The sequence below is a fragment of the Bos indicus genome, chromosome 28, assembly GCF_029378745.1.
Source record: "Bos indicus isolate NIAB-ARS_2022 breed Sahiwal x Tharparkar chromosome 28, NIAB-ARS_B.indTharparkar_mat_pri_1.0, whole genome shotgun sequence".
NCBI classification, from domain to species: domain Eukaryota; kingdom Metazoa; phylum Chordata; class Mammalia; order Artiodactyla; family Bovidae; genus Bos; species Bos indicus.
Window position 1 is genome coordinate 33,592,011 of NC_091787.1, and position 16,676 is coordinate 33,608,686.

Genomic DNA, 16,676 nt, shown 5'->3' on the forward strand with positions numbered 1-16,676 from the left:
ACTCGTGGCAGCAGCTTCAACTACATCTGTGATGCTTACCCTGCATCCTTTGCTTCCTGTCTAAGCCCGTGAGTCCCACCTGCCCACCAGGTTCTTCCTGTTCCCCTGCCAGCCCATCCCAGGGGATTTCAGACTGGCTTAGCCAGTATCCACAGTCACGAAATCCAAATCCTTACAACAAATGGACACATACATTTACATGTACATCATACTGTTCCTAATGGTTCTGCCTCTCAGGGCTCCCCTTGTGGCTCAGCTGGTAAAGAATCCGCCTGCAATGCAGAAGACCTGGGATCGATCCCTGGGTTTGGGAAGATGCCCTGGAAAAGGGAAAGGCTACCCACTCCAGTATTCTGGCCTGGAGAATTCCATGGACTGTATATAGTCCATGGGGTCACAAAGAGTCAGATACAACTGGGCAACTTTCACCTTCTCAGGCTGAAGCCTGACTGACACACTCAGGAACCGGAAGGGGACGCTGCTGTTAAAAGCAACCAAGTACGTAATTCAGGTCCTCTCAAGACCTCAGTGAAAGTAAGATAATAGTAAAAGAACATGGAAAGGTAAACCTTAATCTCTGTGTTATAAGCAAGCAGCTTAGCTTGATACATAAGCTAGATTTTTTTTCCATTATTCAAACCTCACTAAAACAAAGGAAATACAGTAAAAAGATTCCTTTAAAAAAAAAATCCAAAAATATGGGGAGAGCAGAGAGGTATGTAACCAAAAAATCATTTTAGAAGCTGAGAATCAAATGGACCAGTGGTAAATTATTTAGTAGACCTGAGCCCAATCCTAAGACAACAGAGGAAGCAGCAGCTGTGGCATTACTTCAGAACTTGGGGTGGAGATGATGGCTTAAAGATGGAATTCAGGAAAGCCCAGGAGAAACAGATTCCTGGAGTCCAAGCTACGGGGTTAATGCATTTCTCTAAACTCAGCAGAAGCCAGGAGGCTTTACTGCCTGGAGAATATTGAGAGGATTCCTGGATTAGGCATCACAGGCACAGATGAGAGAACTGGTACCATACTGAAGAGAGAGGGACTAAGGGACTGCATGCAGCTATACTGATACTGAGTCACCTTCCTCTGCAGAAAGAATTCGGATCAGGGGTTAACCCTCTCTCCTCACAGGCAGCACAAGAAGCAGGAGATCCATCAAAAGAGAAAAGAGTCAGAGAAATCAAAAAAACTCCCACAAAACTCTCAGGAAAGTGGAGGAAGTCCCAGGATGAGGGCTCACACCAGACAGAGAGTAAAAAGTCTGGTCTGGAGCGGGGACTCAAGACAGAAATGTCAAGAGCTATTAGCACCAGGGCCTCTGGCTCTTCTCTTAATGAAGAGAACAATAAGGTGATCCTGGCCCCATTCTCATTTGCAAGGAGATCAAACCAGTCAATCCTACAGGAAATCAGTTCTGAATATTCATTAGAAGGACAGATGCTGAAGCTCTAATACTTTGGCCACCAGATGCAGAGAACTGACTCATTGGAAAAGACTCTGATGCTGGGAAGGATTGAAGGCAGGAGGAGAAGGGACGACAGAGGATGAGGTGGTTGGATGGCATCACCGACTTGATGGACATGAGTCTGATCAAGATTCGGGAGTTGGTGATGGACAGGGAAGCCTGGAGTGCTGCAGTCCACGGGGCCGCCAAGAGTCGGACATGACTGAGCAACTGAACTGAACTGGCCCCATTCCCACCTCTCCTAGGCTTGATCGACATGAGCTGACATCCTTCTCACTCCTCAGATCAGCAGGAGAAGTCAACATTTCCTGCCCCGGAGGGCTCAGCTTTGGCTCACCGCTGAAATCAAGAGGATGGTCGCAGTGAGCATGGAATTACAGTCAGCAGCTCCAGCCCTCCGACCGTATTCCTGCCAGACCAGGAGGACTCGGTTTGTGCACAGTACGGCCACACACCCCGAGCGTGGCGGCCCCAGTGTCCCCAGGACCCTTTCAAGTCCCTGCTTACAGATTTCCCCCAGAGGAATGGCACTTCAAAATGCCCAGGGAAGCTGAGACTGCCCCTGACCCAGAGGTCACACTGCTTTTCCAGCCCATGTCGTCTAACAGCAGGGGCACTGCCCTCTGCTCTCATAGCTCAGTGAGTGAGTGAAGCCTGGTGTCTTCAAAACCGCACATAATATTGTTTCAAACACCTCCACCGGAGGGTGAAAACAGAAAAAGCGAGGGAATCATTAAACCACAAGTCAGCCCAGCACTTCCCGGGGGAAAGGGAGAATTCAAGTGTGCGAGGCATCAAGAGGGCTTTCACAGCAGTGCTGTGGTTCTGTTTCTTAACGACAGACGCACTATTATTCTTTAGACCATATGTTTACATTGTAGATGCTCTTCTGTATGTATGACGCATTTCATGGTTGAAAAAAGACAAAAGATAGAAACTCACAATAGGAAGGAGAACTGAAGGCGAAACATCAAGAGTCTGGAGACTACATTCCGGGAGGCATGAGTGCACAAGAGTCTGCATGATTGAAAATAAGGTCCAGGAAACCCACAGGGAGAAGTGAAGCTGAGGGGGCAGAGGATAAGGCCTGGCCGTGCAGGGCCAGACCTCGGAGCCCCGTCCCCGAAGAAAAGATTGTCGTCCACGCCAACTGGTTCCCCCACTGTGAGTTCATGCTTGCTCCATGCCCCACCTGGCAACTCCTCGTATTTCTTTCTGTCTTTGGCATTTGTGACCCATGCGGCTCTCTGCACTGTCAGCCCCAGGGAGCAGGGTGCTGGGGTTGGCAGCAGCCTCAGGTTTCCCAGCCCTAAATTCCAGTTGTCCTGCCCTTTTGGTCAGCCTCAGAGCCTTGCTCCAGCTGAAGAGGCCCAGGACTCTGGCCCAGGACTCTGGGTCCAGATAGTTTCAGATTCTGCTCCTGCATGTGAGGCATCAGGGACTCCACCAGCCTCCAAAAGTCACGTGTCTCAAGGTTCCCAGAGTTGGGGTTTTGCTCAACCTCCCCAGGGCCAGGAAGGAAGTCCCGCTCCCTACTCGTAACTGAGATGTCAGCACGGGATGGGGCCTCAGAGATTCTCTCGTCTGCCCTGTCTTTGGAGGCCCATGTGAGATGTGTCCAAGGTCTCGAGGCTGCAGCCCAAAGTCAGTACTGCCTTTCCAGAAGGCTCTGAGCCTGCGTTATGCAGACACCACCTGGGGGCAGAGGCTGTGCACCTCCACCCCCTGCCTGGGCTCTACATGGGTTTAGACAAGCACTGGTCCCTTCTGGCCTTCCTGCCACCCTGGAACAGGCTTTTGGGCCCAAACAATCTGCCCACGCGAGTCGTGGGTGGTCTCACACTGCAGCCTCTGGGCCAGGCTGGGTCTTCTTCACCCCCAGGGTGCAGGGACCCAGCTGAGATCACGAGAGGATCCTGGTGTCCTTCGAGCCCCTGTGCTTTTCACAGCCCAGGCAAAACCTGCAGATCTGAACATGAGCCCCCAGGGCAGGATTGGAATCTTAACATACATGAGCTGCCTGGTTACAACCAGCACCCACGCTGGACACGTGGGAGGGAAGGAGGGAGTCGGAGGGGCTGACACTGCAGGTGAGAGGGGCGCCCAATCATCGCAAGAGTTGGAGGGAACCTCAGAGAGTGGCCAGCTCCACCCAAACACTGCGGGGGTGGGGGACAGCTGTCTCAAACGTAGGAACAAAGAGCCGAGGAAGCCGGGGAGAGGTGGAAAACACATGAAACACAGGTGTCTTCACAACGAGTTACAGAAATTGACCTTTATTTGTTGTACTAAAGTCTGTTTAACTTTTGATACAAAGGAAGGTTTTAGTACAGAAAACCCCAGTCTGTCAGAACAGTACCCGTGCACACTGTACCATCTCTGTGCCAACCCCAGCCGCCCAGAGCAGCGGCCCCGCGGGTGCCAGCGAAACCCCGCGACAGCCTGCGGTTGGTCCTAGCTGTCTGAGCCAGAACACGTGTACCTGTGAAACAAAGGGCAGCACTGAGACTGAAATGTGTCTCCTTGCGAACAACTGTGCAAGAAAATATATCCCTTTTTAAAAAAATGTCAGTATGGCTAAACTATAATCTAGTGTCTAGAATTACAAAGAATAAAATGAAATCAGCGATTTCTTGCTAGTAAAATGAAATGTTAGGAACAGTATTAAAATAGAGGTCCTACCCCAGTGACACTTACCCGGAGCCCCGTACAGTACCTATTATTAACAGGACGCACAGTTTAAGGAGGAACCACACCAAATCTTCAGCCAGAAACATCTGGCATCAGATGTGTTAAAAAACAAAACAAAACAAAGCCATCCTCGTGGAGCTCTGCTCATGTTGTGAGAGCTGAAGCCAAGACTAGATAGATCCCAGTTTCTCTTGAATTTTAACAGTGACCACATTGATCCTCAAGCTTCCGTAAAAGCTCTCTTTCCAGAGTCTGAAATACGAATTGTTTTTAGATCAAACAGAGCTGATGTGCCTGACCCATTGTAAAGCATTTGGGAATTACTCTGCAAAATCTGCACTGGTAAAGGCTGTCACTATTCACAGAACCGAAGGAGGACCCAGTGGCATGCCTCAGCCCCAGCCTGACACCCTGCCCAGAACTGGCTGTGTCACAGTGAACCCACAAAGCTCTGAGGACCAGAGAGAACGCTGGAATCGTGAACACAGGTGGATGAGAAGTAAGAGGTGGCAGAAGGCAGGAGACAAAGCCTGAGGAATGCGCCTACAAGACGGCGGAAGTCACCTTCCTAGGTGCAGGAGAACGCGCAGCCCCACAAAGGCACTAGTTGCGCACCCACCGACGTCTAAGCAGCCGCAGTCACGGGGCCTTCCGGGAGAGGGGCCGCCGAGGAGCAGGGCATTCGTCAGAGGTCTGGTCCCACAGCTAAGAACCTCCCAGAGCAAAGCGGCCCCCAGCGAGGTTCCCGAGTGTTTCGTTGAAAGCAGGCACAAAACCAACACCCAAGCGACAGTGAGGAAAAGGGCGGGGGCTGGGCAGCGACAACACGGAGCCATTCAAGTAAACATAAACAACCGAGTACTTCGAAAAGGCTTGTAAACTTGTGATCTGAAAGGTTCTCTTTGCAGCATCTCTGTTGAGCTGGCTACAAGGAAGGTTGCTGTCGAGTCCCCCACTCCACAGTCTCTGTCTTAAAGCACACACGTGTGGGAGAAGCACAGTCCGCTGGCCGGGGTCTGGATCCCGTCTGTCTGTGGCCTTCCGTCTACAGAGGAGGTACTTCTGGAGCCCCGGTTCATGGATCCCTCCCCTTCATGTTTACACACAGTGGCGTTGATCCGCAGTCACTGCAAAGAGCTGCACCAGGCGGTCGGGCTGGAGGCCAGGCTATAGTCATCCCCAGCGCTGTGTTCTAGAGAGGGCAGGCTGGGATCCACAGGACTTTATTTTGCTCTTGATTGACCACTGCCAAGATCTGAGTGCAAATGCTCGACAGGGCTCCTCCCTGGACGACCCCTGCAAGAGAGTCCCCAAACACACCCGTCATTGGCTCGGAGGAAGACGCCCCGAAGGAGGCGCAAACAGACCCTTCACTCTTCCTGGTGCTCTGCCTGTCTTCAACTACTCGGCTCAACTGCTCTACCCCCGCCTCACTTCTCTTCCCTCAGCAAGAAATTGGGGAAGAAAAAGAGAGTTGAGTGCAAATCACTTCGGCTTTTTATCTATCCCTCTCGGCAACTGTTCATACCACGTTAAGATCTGGGGCTCAAACGAAGGCTGGCGTCTGATTTTCCAGGTTGCCCTGAGCCCTGTAATATGGGTGACGTGATGTCACTATGCACATAATTCACCAGGCTCCACAGCAGTGATGACCCGGGCTGGTGTGCCTCGTCACGCAACGCGGAGTCCCAGTACATTGGGAAGCAGCCTGGGGTATGTTGTAATAGTCCAAGTGGCAGCAAGATTCTAGAGGGAACTAGGCTGGGTCTCGAGAGCTGGGCACCCCATGGCCCAGAGAAGACTCTCAGCAAAGATGATGGGCCATCCCCAGCTCCGGCTCAGGCCTGCTGCTTGGCAAGGTTTCAGCACCACGGCCCAGCAGACACTAGACAACGGCTCTGTGCGTGCTCCGTGGAACAGCGCCACGCCCTGGCTTCCTGCCACAGATACTGACGGTGAATGTTTAGAAATGGCTATGACAATGTGACGGAGTAATTTCACATCTGCTAAATCTGATAAAAAATCAAAGCCTGTATGTCGTAAGTTTTGAAGTTTTAAATTTTCCTTTCTCTAGTAAACTGCTAAAGTATTTAACTGAAATATAGGTCTGTAATGGATTTAAAATTAAAACACAAACACACATACACATACACAGGAGAGCCAGGGCTGGGTTCTGAGACCAAATACTGCATGAGAAGCACCAATCATAACACTCTCTACATGTTACTTAAAATCACAGTCTCCACCTCTCTTGACCACGATGTTGTTATGGCCCCTACAAATGACTGATTTCATGGAAGAAGTCAGAAGCCACCAAGTACTATGGCAACTACTAAATTACAGTTTCTTTTAGTTTGCCTTGTTTCAAAGACAAGAGACAGTAATGGTGCAGTTTGTCGTCAAACGCCACTGCGAAACTGGCCTACCCTGGAGGGTGCTGGGGATGGGTGCTCACAGCCACCACCGCTGTGCCACCTGCCTGGGGAGTGTGGAGCTGTGCCACACGGCGCCCGTGCAGCCGTAACTCAAGACCAACTGTGACCCAAGGCCAGAATCAGTGAACTTTACCTTTGGACCGACAAGCCCCCGATGCTGCCCTGTGCCTGCAATGAGACTGTCTGTAATGAAAGTGCCCACTGCGGTGGCATCACCAGGCACCCCGGAAGTGCAGGCTGTAACACTTCTAAGTTAGAAGGGCATCCTTGGTAAGGCTGTGTCCGTCTTTGCCACCCGCTCCTCTTTGGGCCCGACGCATACCTACCTGTGAAGTACCTGCTGTACTCCTGTTCAATCTTCTGAGCCGTCTCAAACTGCTCTTTGGAATGCCTCTGAGTCACCTTGTCCTTCAGGTAGATGGGGTCTCTCTGCTCCCTATCGGGACATCCAGGAACCTGGCTGAGCCTTCTCACCTTCCCCATGCCCTCCTCTCAACTTCTCTGTCCAGAATAACAGGGCTACCCCCAACCGCACGTGCGCCCCTGGGGGAGCACAGCGCAGCCTGCTGGCCCCACAGGGAGCTCTGGGCAGAGACAGGGAAGAACTCAGATGCCCCAGCTGGCCCCCGAGTGCAGGTACCAGAAACCTGGGAGCACCGAAAGGCAAAGGTGAGGGGGGAGCATATGGGGGCTTGGCAAGTCGTTAGCCTAACCACAAAAACTGAAGCTCAGTAAGAGCAAAGGCCCATGCACATCACAAGTCAGCTCCTGGTGGAGCTGGGCTGCCCAGTTCCTGTGTCATCGTGAGCACCAAGACGAAAGGCAGGCGAGGGCGAGAGGGCATGGGGGTCAGGAGGGAGATACGCAGACTAAGTGGTGCAGACTCGAGGCGCTGTGGCAGCCCCCACACAGGACGGAGAGCGTTGGGGAGGGCTGTGCTGGGTTAACACGACTGGCTGGGTGTGAGATGGGCACATGGCGGGGGCGGGGGGGGGTAGGGGGGGGCACTCCTACCCAGGAGGCCTGTTCAAAGCCAATGCCCTGCCACCCCCCACGCCCAGCAAGGCCGGGCCAAGCCCCCGAGGAGCCGGGCACCCACTTGATGTGCTTGGCGCTCTTGTAGTGGATGAAGATGACGATGGGGTAGATGTGCATGTGGTGCAGTCGCTCGATGGCGTGCGGGGCAACGTCCAGGAGACAGTGCCGGTTCTGCAGGGAGGGAGAGGTGAACACCCGGGCAGAGGCAGGGCTGATCCTCAGGAACTCAGCCTCTGTCTGCCATGGAGGGGCCCCACTCCTCACCTGACACTGCCCGGCCTCACCCTCTAAGTGAATACATGAGGTGCTACTGAGGAACAAGGCAGCAAAACCATTCTGACATGAAGAGGGCGTGTGACCCCGGTGGGGAAACCTCATGCAGGGAAACCTCTCCCCACAGGCTGTCAGCTTTGATGATGGCCAAGGCTGGGAAAGGGGGCCATGTGCGGTCTGGACAACCCAACTCCAAACCCCTTTCCCGCCTTTACCCAGATACACGAACATTCTAAAGCGCCACCCCACCTGGCCTCAGAAACCTTACCCAGAAAGCCCATGGTACCTTTTCTGTGATCTCCTTTATGGAAGCCACAGTGGTCACGTCAAAGTGGCCACTCCTCCGCTTGTAATCGACAAACAGGCAGTCTTTGACGCCCCGCTCGATGGCCTGCTGGGAGGCCTTCATCACCTCTGCAAAGCACAGACACAGGAATCAGCAGGTGTGGCGCCGTGAGCCATCGCTGCACAGGCGGGGAAAGCACTGCACGGAAACCCAGCCCTGCCAGCCTCACTCCCAGAGAAAGAGCCAGAGGCCGAACGCTGATGCGACCCAAGTCAGAAGGATGAAAACTCTATGAGATCCACCCCGGAAGCAGGTGAACACAAACACGGGGACAGACACAGCCCAGCAGGCCTGAGGGCTGCCCTTACCAAGGGGGCATCTGCAGAACTTGCTGGGTGCCTCGTTCACCAGCATCTCCTTCACCACATCCAGGAAGGGCCCCAGGATCAGGACGGGCCTCAGGGAGGTGCAGTCCACCTTCTGGACCCGCTGATAGGCCAGGCTCACTGAATCTGGGGGAGAGAGGGCAGCAGAGGATGGGCACCCACCCGGAGCAGAGGGAGGGCCGGGAGGGGCTGGGGACCCACTGCTCCCCTGACCTTGCTTACCCCAGGCAGACCTGTCTCCTTCACTCCACAGATCCAGAGCCAGGGACCCAGCTCACCCTGGTCTGCCTAGGACTCGCCCAATTTTAGCACTGAGAGTCCCACACCCTGGGCACCAGGGCATGGCCACTCCTGCACCGTGTCCCACTCCTTGGACACCTGAGGCATTGCAGCACTTTATTCTGCTCAAATTCTCCAATGTGCATTCAACGCACAGTCCCCTCACCATTAGACGTTCCGTTCTCTACCGGTGCCACCTCCCCTGAGCGGGGTGGGTCGTGTGACCCAGACCTGCCCCATGCAGTGAGCAAACTATCCCCCTTCCCATGAGCTGAAACGGACAGGACCAGGGGCAGTGACCCAGCTCTGACTCTGCAGATGACAACCCACCCCCAGGAAATGATAGAGGGACACGAGACAAAAGGGACTTGGCTCCCTGATGGTCCCCAGAACAGAGCTGCCTCCAAGGGACTACCTACCAACCCAGACTTTTATGTGGCAGAGAAGCTTCTTATCATGCTTCAGCCATTGTTATTTGGTCTCAGTTACAGCACTCAAACCAATATCCTAGTTGATACATGTAGTTAAGTCTCCCCTTCCACAAAATGAATAAAAAATGCTCACAGAAAGAGATAGCCTAAAACCAGCATGCAGATATCTTCCTGACACCTCCCAGGTACCAATCACTGTGCTGGCAACTCAGAAACACTTTTAAAAACTTTTAAAAGAATAGCACAGACCCAGGGCAAAGAACTTCCTCCAAGAGGAGATAATAACATCCCCCCTTTTAAAGCTTTGACCATGACAGGTAAGCTAGGCATCCTCTCCAACCCCCTTTCTCCAGTCTTGGTCCCTGGCAGCTTCCTCTCAACTAGCATCATTGCTGGTTATGAGGATTCAAAGTATATCCCATGGACAGAGGAGAGTGGCGGGCTACAGTCCGTAGGGTCACAAAGAGTCGGACACGACTATAAAGTGTATCCTTTTATTGCTCATAAAGCCTGGAAAATACGTATGTCCAACAAAAAACGACAGACCATAAATATTCTGTAACTCCCTCTTCACTCAGTCTTACGTTTCTGTTGAAAGCATCCCTGTTGACTCACACTGACCCCCTTTTATCCTTTGTAACATCCTAAAACGTGAATGCACTGCACCTACCATTTCTCTGTGTATGGACATTAAGACCATGTCTTCAGCTCAACAGAATCGTCTTCTCCCGTAATGACTATTAACATTCCACACTGAGGGGCACCAATTTAGAAGTTTTCTGATCCTCTCAGAATAATCTGCTTTGTCAGAAGTCCTCATAATAACAGAACCACAGGGCTCCAAAGCCTCTCACAAGCACAATATCCAACCAGAGTCAGAGGCCCAGAGAAAATAAACTCCCTGGGAAGGGTAAATAAACAAACATATAATCTGGAAGCAACCTAATGGAGGTATGTAGACTCCTTTTAAAACTGGTACGGATATTAAAATCAAAAGCATAAAAGTAATTATGTACCTAATATTCAGATAATATAACAGGAGGTAATCAGTGTCATCCATAACATAAAGGGGTGGAGGGGAACACAGAGATGTAGCTTTTATATAAGATTGAAGCTATCATCAGTTTAAAATGAATTGCTATAACCTAAAGATATTTTATGTAATTACAATAGTAACCAAAAAAAACTATAAAATATACACAAAAGGAAATGAGAAATTAAAACATGTCACTACAACCAAAAAAAAAATCAATGAAATACAAAAGAAGGCAGCAAGGAAGGAAAAGATAAGATGAAAAAGCAACAAGACATACAGAAAACAACTAAAAAATACTCTTTCATATGAGCAATTAAGTATAAATTGATTAAATGCCCCGATTAAATGATGCAGATTGGCTGAATGCATAAATAAAAAAGATCCAACTATACGCTGTCTACAAGAGACTCACTTTAGATCTAAGGATATACACAGGCTAAAGATGAAAGGACAAGAAAAAATGGTTCATGCAAATGGGGAATCTAAAGAGAGCAGGAGTGACCATGATTGTATCAGACAAAATAGACTGGAAGACGAAAACTGTCACAAGAGACAAAGAACATTATAGTATGATAGAAAGATCATTTCTCCAAACAGGTACATCAATCATAAGTATATGCGCACCCAGCCCTAGAATTCCCAAATAAGTAAAGTGAACACTGATGAAGCTGAAGGGAGACACAGATGACACAGTATCCGTACAGGACTTCAACACCCTGACTTCAATTCTGGATGGTACAGCCAGTGCGGTGCTAAGTCACTTCAGTCGTGTCCGACTCTCTGTGACCCTGTGGACGGTAGCCCGCCAGGGTCCTCTGTCCATGGGACTCTCGAGGTAAGAATGCTGGAGTAGTTTGCCATGCTCTCCTCCAGGGGATCTTCCTGACCCAGAAATTGAACCCGCATCTCTAATGTCTCTTGTGCTGGCAGGAGGATTCTTTACCACTAGCACCACCTGGGAAAGCCAGCACAATCAGACAGAAAATCAATAAGGAAACAGCATCTGAACAACACTATAAACCCATGGACCTAACACTCCCCCCTAGAGCCTCCAAGGAAGCATGGACCTAACACTCCCCCCTAGAGCCTCCAAGGAAGCATGGACCTGCCAACACCTGGATTTTGGCCCAATAGTATTGATTTTGGACTTCTGGCTTCCAGAACTGAGAGAGAATAAATGCATACTATGCTGACCACAAAGCTTGTAACATATGTTGCAAAAGCCCCAGGTAATGAATACACAGTGAAAGCTAGAGGACAATGAATAATATCTTTAAAATGCATAAACATCGACCCATCTACAATTCTATATCCAGTGAAAATCTAAGAAACTGAGACTGTCACCAACAAACCTGCATCAGAAGAAATGCTAAAGATCATAACAAGAAAATGGCAATTACATGAGGTGAGGGTACAGTCCATGGGGCCGCAAAGAGTCAGACAGGAGTGAGCAGCTGAGCACGCAAACACACGCGCAAAGGGCATGTTAACTATAGCTAACCTTATTGTGGTTAATCTTTTGCAACTCATACACATATCAAATTATTGTTTTGTACACCTTAAACTTACACAATAATATATGTCAGTTATATGTCAAGTTGGAAAAAAAAAATGCTGAAGCGAGTATATATCAGAAAGAAAAAATGAGAGGGAAAGAGGATGACAGGAAGGAATGAAGAATGGAAAGGATAAACATAAGTGAATGACTGATGTGTAAATTAATAACACTGCTGGATTTAAAAATACATATAAAATGAAAATGATAATCAAGCAAAAGGTAGGAAGGAGGTAAGGAAGTCATGGTGTTCTGATGTTTTAAAATTACTGAGGAAGTGGTCAAAGTCATGATTCATGTTAGTAGTAGGTCAGATACACATTGTGAGGGCTGCTGTAATCACCACCCCCAAAAGAATAAAACAAAACTAATAAAAACTAAGAGATTGAGGAAGGGGCAGAATAACAAAAATGCTTGATTAATCCAAAAAAAGTAAGAAAAGAAAGGGAACATAAAACAGGCAGGATAACAGAAAACAAATAGTACGATGGTAAATATATCAGTGATGATTTAATCAGTAATTAACTACTCCAATTAAAGGATAAAGACTGTCACTGGTGTGTTCAAATGTGAAAACATCTCAGGCTGTACACTTTTCTATAGATGTATTTGCATTTTTCTATACACATGTCTCAATAAAATGAAAAAAGATGAAGTGTCATAGTGAGTCAAAAAAAACCCTACATGCTGCTTACAGAGCCACGTAAATATGAAGCTGTAAAAAAGTATGAAACGATGGGAAAAGATGAACTATGCAAACACTTAACCAATAGAAAGCTCGTGTGATAATTATACTGTAACAAAATAGAAATAGTTTTCTAGCCTTTTTTAAGGCCAGAAACATTACTAGAGATGAAACATTTTATAATGATAAAAGGGTCAATTTAACAGTAAGATATAACTATTTAAAGCCAACTTCAAAATACGTGTGTGCACGCTAAGTCGCTTCAGTCATGTCCGACTTTTTGTGACCCTGTGGACTATAGCCTGCCAGGGTCCTTGGTCCATGGGTTTCTCCAGGTAAGAATACTGGAGGGGGGCGCCATACCCTTCTCCAGGGGATCTTTCCGACCCAGGAATTGAACCGCGGGCAGGGAGGGGGCTGGGGGCAGGGAGGGAGGGAGCTCCCTCTTATGTCCCCTGCGTTGGCAGGCGGGTTCTTTACCACCAGCGCCACCTGGGAACACCCCCATAACTTAAAAACATAGAATGAAAAAAAAACTCTGAAGAACTGCAGACTAGACAAATGGCTGTTTTCCAAAGACATCTACTGGATATACACCATACACCAGAGATGCTGTCTACAGAAGAAAAGAGAAGGGAGAATCAAGCAACTGTTATTCTGAAAAGACAGTCCTTTTTTTTTTTTTTTTTTTTTTTACATTTTAAATTGAAAAATGTAAAAACCTATTTTCAGCTTGAAGGCCATTTAAGAGCAGGCAGTGAACCAGATCCAGCCCATAGACTCTGGTTTGCCAACCCCTGACCTGACTATCATGTCCGTGGGCCATGAACAAGGGCGGGACTCATTCAACTCACTGTGTCGAAGACCTGAAATAACAGGTGAGGAAGCAGGGGAGGAGGAAGCCAGCTGTCCTGCCTTCTGAGGCCCACTGCCCCCTCACCCCGCCCACAGCCTGCCTGTCAGGGAGGGCACACCTTCCAGGACAGGGGTCACACCCGGGGGTCCAGGGAGCAGCATTCACCAGAGCCTCCTGCTTTACAGGACAAATATACCATTCCACAGGGCGACCTGCCAAAGGATGTCTGACACTCCCTGACATGCAACCCCAGGACTGGGCAGGTGCCTGGCCCTGGGAGGATCCTGTAAGGAGTAAAGCCAGAAAGGCCAAGATCTGCACAGTGGCCCCTGGTTACCACCAAGCAGCCTGGAATAACCTCAAAACAAACTAGAGGCAATGCACCGGGCAAGAACTGCTTTTTGCCCACCCAATATCCATCTTCCTTTCTTCCTTACTAGGAGAACCTGCTTTACTGAAGCCAGCAGGGCACCAGTGAAAACCTTGCCATTTCAGCCTCCCTTGCAGTTGCAAGCAGTCAATGAGGTGTAAGTGGAAAATGAAGAGGGGGCTTCCAGGTAAGCTGTTTAAAGAGGCACACCGTTGCCATGCCCTTTTCTTCTTGCTGCCTGAACATGGATGTGATGGCAGGAGATGGGGAGACCTTAAGGACAGAGGACACATCCTACAGGTGGTAGACTCTGAGGACTGCAGCACCACCATCCCAACCCAGACACACTCCTTGATCAATTATGTCTGAGAAAAGCAAACCCCTGTCTTTGTTCACGTCATTGCAGTGAGGCTTCTGTGGTCAAGAGCAAACCTCAGCCTGAGAGCCCGCTGGAGAAGCCAGCTCAGTCACTTGCCTTCAAAGAGTGGAATGGAGTCATTGGAAAAGGTGTCCAGTGCAAGGAGGTCTTTCCCATCTTTGGACCCGCTGCGTTTGTGCTTATGTTTCCTTCGAAAGAAGGATCTGCGTGCAGCCGCCGAGAGCGTCTTTGCAGCGCTGCTGTCGTCTTTGACTTCAGACATGCTGAGCCTCCGGGAGAATTCTTGGTCCATTCTGAAGACAAGAGCACAGCAGTGCTGGGAAGGGCCAAGGGACCGTCGCCTGTCGCCCTGCCCACCTGCGGCGAGGAGGATCAACGCTGGGGCTCCAGGCTCCCCACCCCAACCCTCTGTAGGTTTCCTGGCCACTTCAGCACCCAAGCCCCCGAGGACCCCCTGGTGCCAGTACTCTGGGGTGGCACCCACACCAATGCTGGGCAGTTCTCAGAGCAGGCCAACTCCTATATTCAGGTGAGGGTCAGAGGGAGCTGCTAAGACAGCCTTCCCTTGTGACACTAAAAAGTATAATTCCAGCCACAAAAAGGAGGAAAGCATAGAAATGCACTGCAACACGGAGGAACCGTGAAAAAATCATGCCAAGTAGAGGGAGTTGGTCACAAAAGACCATGTGCTGTATGTATGACTCCATTAATGGAAAGTCCAGACAGGGAACCTTGTAGAGACAGAAAGGAGACCAGTGGGGGCTCAGGGTTAGCAACAGGGGGCAGGTAGACAGAACAAGGCGGGTAGCTGAAGGGTACAAGGCTTCTCTCTGAGATGGTGAAAATATTCTCAAATTGACTATGGTGATGGTTGCACGTATCTGTGAAAACACTAAAAGCCAAGGAATCGCATACTTTGGGTAAATGCATGGCACATGAATTATATCTCAACAAACATAATTAAAAAAAGCATGTCTCCTAAGTTGCCGCTATACTTCTGACTTGAATACATCACTGACCTAAACTTGGAACAGCTTTTTGGACAAGCGACTTTGCCAAAACTTACAGAGCAGAAGCTGAGACGACATCAGAATAAGCGCCCAGCAGCCCAGGCGCCATCACATGGTATGTCCCCACGGGCGCCGCCCGCCCCAGCCCCAGGCCGACTCTAGAACACTCACACGTATTTGCTGGGGATCTGCCCGCGCTGCATCTTCTGGGCATTCTCATCCAGCTGCCAGGCCATCCAGGACCCAAATGAGCCCTGGGGCAAGGTGTCATCCACATACAGGATGTCGTCTTTCTTAAAGCTCAGCTCAGGCTCCACCTCTGCCAGTCGCTCATACAGGGCCCTGGACCGGGAGATGGAGGGGAAGAGTCAGGCCACAGGCCGCCCCTTACAGCCAAGCTCTGAGGCCCACTCTCCTGCTCTGAAGCTCTCCCCAGACCACGATCAGGACCCATCTCTCCCCACTCTAGCAGCAGTTCCCAAAGGAGGGAGCATCACGAGCCCCTCACGCCCATCAGATAAAAGCCTTTTTGCCAAGGACCAAGGCCATATCTCCACTTCCAAAAGAGTCTTTCCTATTTGCACTCCTCCCACATCAAAGTCGATGCTTCCTACACAGCGGAAACTTCTCAGAATGGAAGCGTGCCATCCTTGACTGAGGAGGGTGTACCTAGACACAGGGACCCCGTACCTCACGGTACACAGTAAATCAGTACTTGCCATTCTTGTGTGGCCTCAGATCTCATGAAGAAAGCTGCATGCCTCCTAGAAAATGCCTGATGCCTGTGCCCCACCCCCTACTCTGCCCTTTTCATGTATTCCTTCAGGGCACTCCAGATGCTGCGACACCCACACACACTGCAGAGGGGTGTGCAGACTGAGTCAGGGGAGACCCGGAGAGGGGCACAGGCCACTGGAAAACGGGGCTCAGCGGCCTCAAACTTCCCCAGGCCCAAAACCCTAAAGAGAGAGCCTGTCTCACCCGAGGAGCTTTCAAGGGTTTTTCTAAGTAAGCTTAGAATTTGGGGCCCAAGTAATAATGCTCATAGTCCCATCCCTCAAGGGCAAGAAACACAGGGACGTTCACAGGGAACAGCCTCCATCAAAAGCCCCTCCCCAAGCCCCAAGTTCCTGGCAGCCCTGGCCACTGATACCTGATGTAGAAACTGTCGCCAGGCAGGCCCTTAATCTTGGAGAACTCCTCAGGGCGGTACTGCACCTTCAGGCGGACGCTGTCCTTGGGCTTCAGCATCTCCACGTAGACCTCCTCCACTGTCTTGCTACGTACATCCAGACCGCCATACTACCCAGAGATGGAGACGGGGGTCAGAGGGCAGAAGCAGGGAGGCCTGGGCACCCGTGAGGGGCCAGTAGTGGGATAAGGAGAAGATTCAGCATCCCCATCACTGGGCATCCATCTGCCCCACGTCTACAGAGGCTGAGGCCTCTACCAAGTGCCTGCTCTGCCCTCAACTGCTCCCAGCAGAGACCCTGTTCTA

The 16,676-nt window shown here is 50.3% G+C and overlaps 1 protein-coding gene across 6 annotated transcripts in view; it reads right to left on the reverse strand.

Moving 5' to 3' along the window:
* Positions 1–3,728: 3,728 nt before the first annotated feature.
* Positions 3,729–16,676, reverse strand: part of DLG5 (discs large MAGUK scaffold protein 5) — a 123,436-nt gene continuing 110,488 nt past the window's right edge. For all 6 annotated transcript variants that reach the window (XM_070782241.1, XM_070782240.1, XM_019953877.2 and 3 more), the window contains 8 exons: positions 16,332–16,480; positions 15,350–15,520; positions 14,265–14,461; positions 8,560–8,703; positions 8,192–8,319; positions 7,694–7,803; positions 6,921–7,030; positions 3,729–5,455 (listed from right to left, as the gene is read on the reverse strand). In XM_070782241.1, coding sequence (XP_070638342.1) covers positions 5,352–5,455; positions 6,921–7,030; positions 7,694–7,803; positions 8,192–8,319; positions 8,560–8,703; positions 14,265–14,461; positions 15,350–15,520; positions 16,332–16,480 — 1,113 coding nt within the window. In that variant the 3' untranslated portion in view covers positions 3,729–5,351. The remainder of the gene's footprint in view (positions 5,456–6,920; positions 7,031–7,693; positions 7,804–8,191; positions 8,320–8,559; positions 8,704–14,264; positions 14,462–15,349; positions 15,521–16,331; positions 16,481–16,676) is intronic.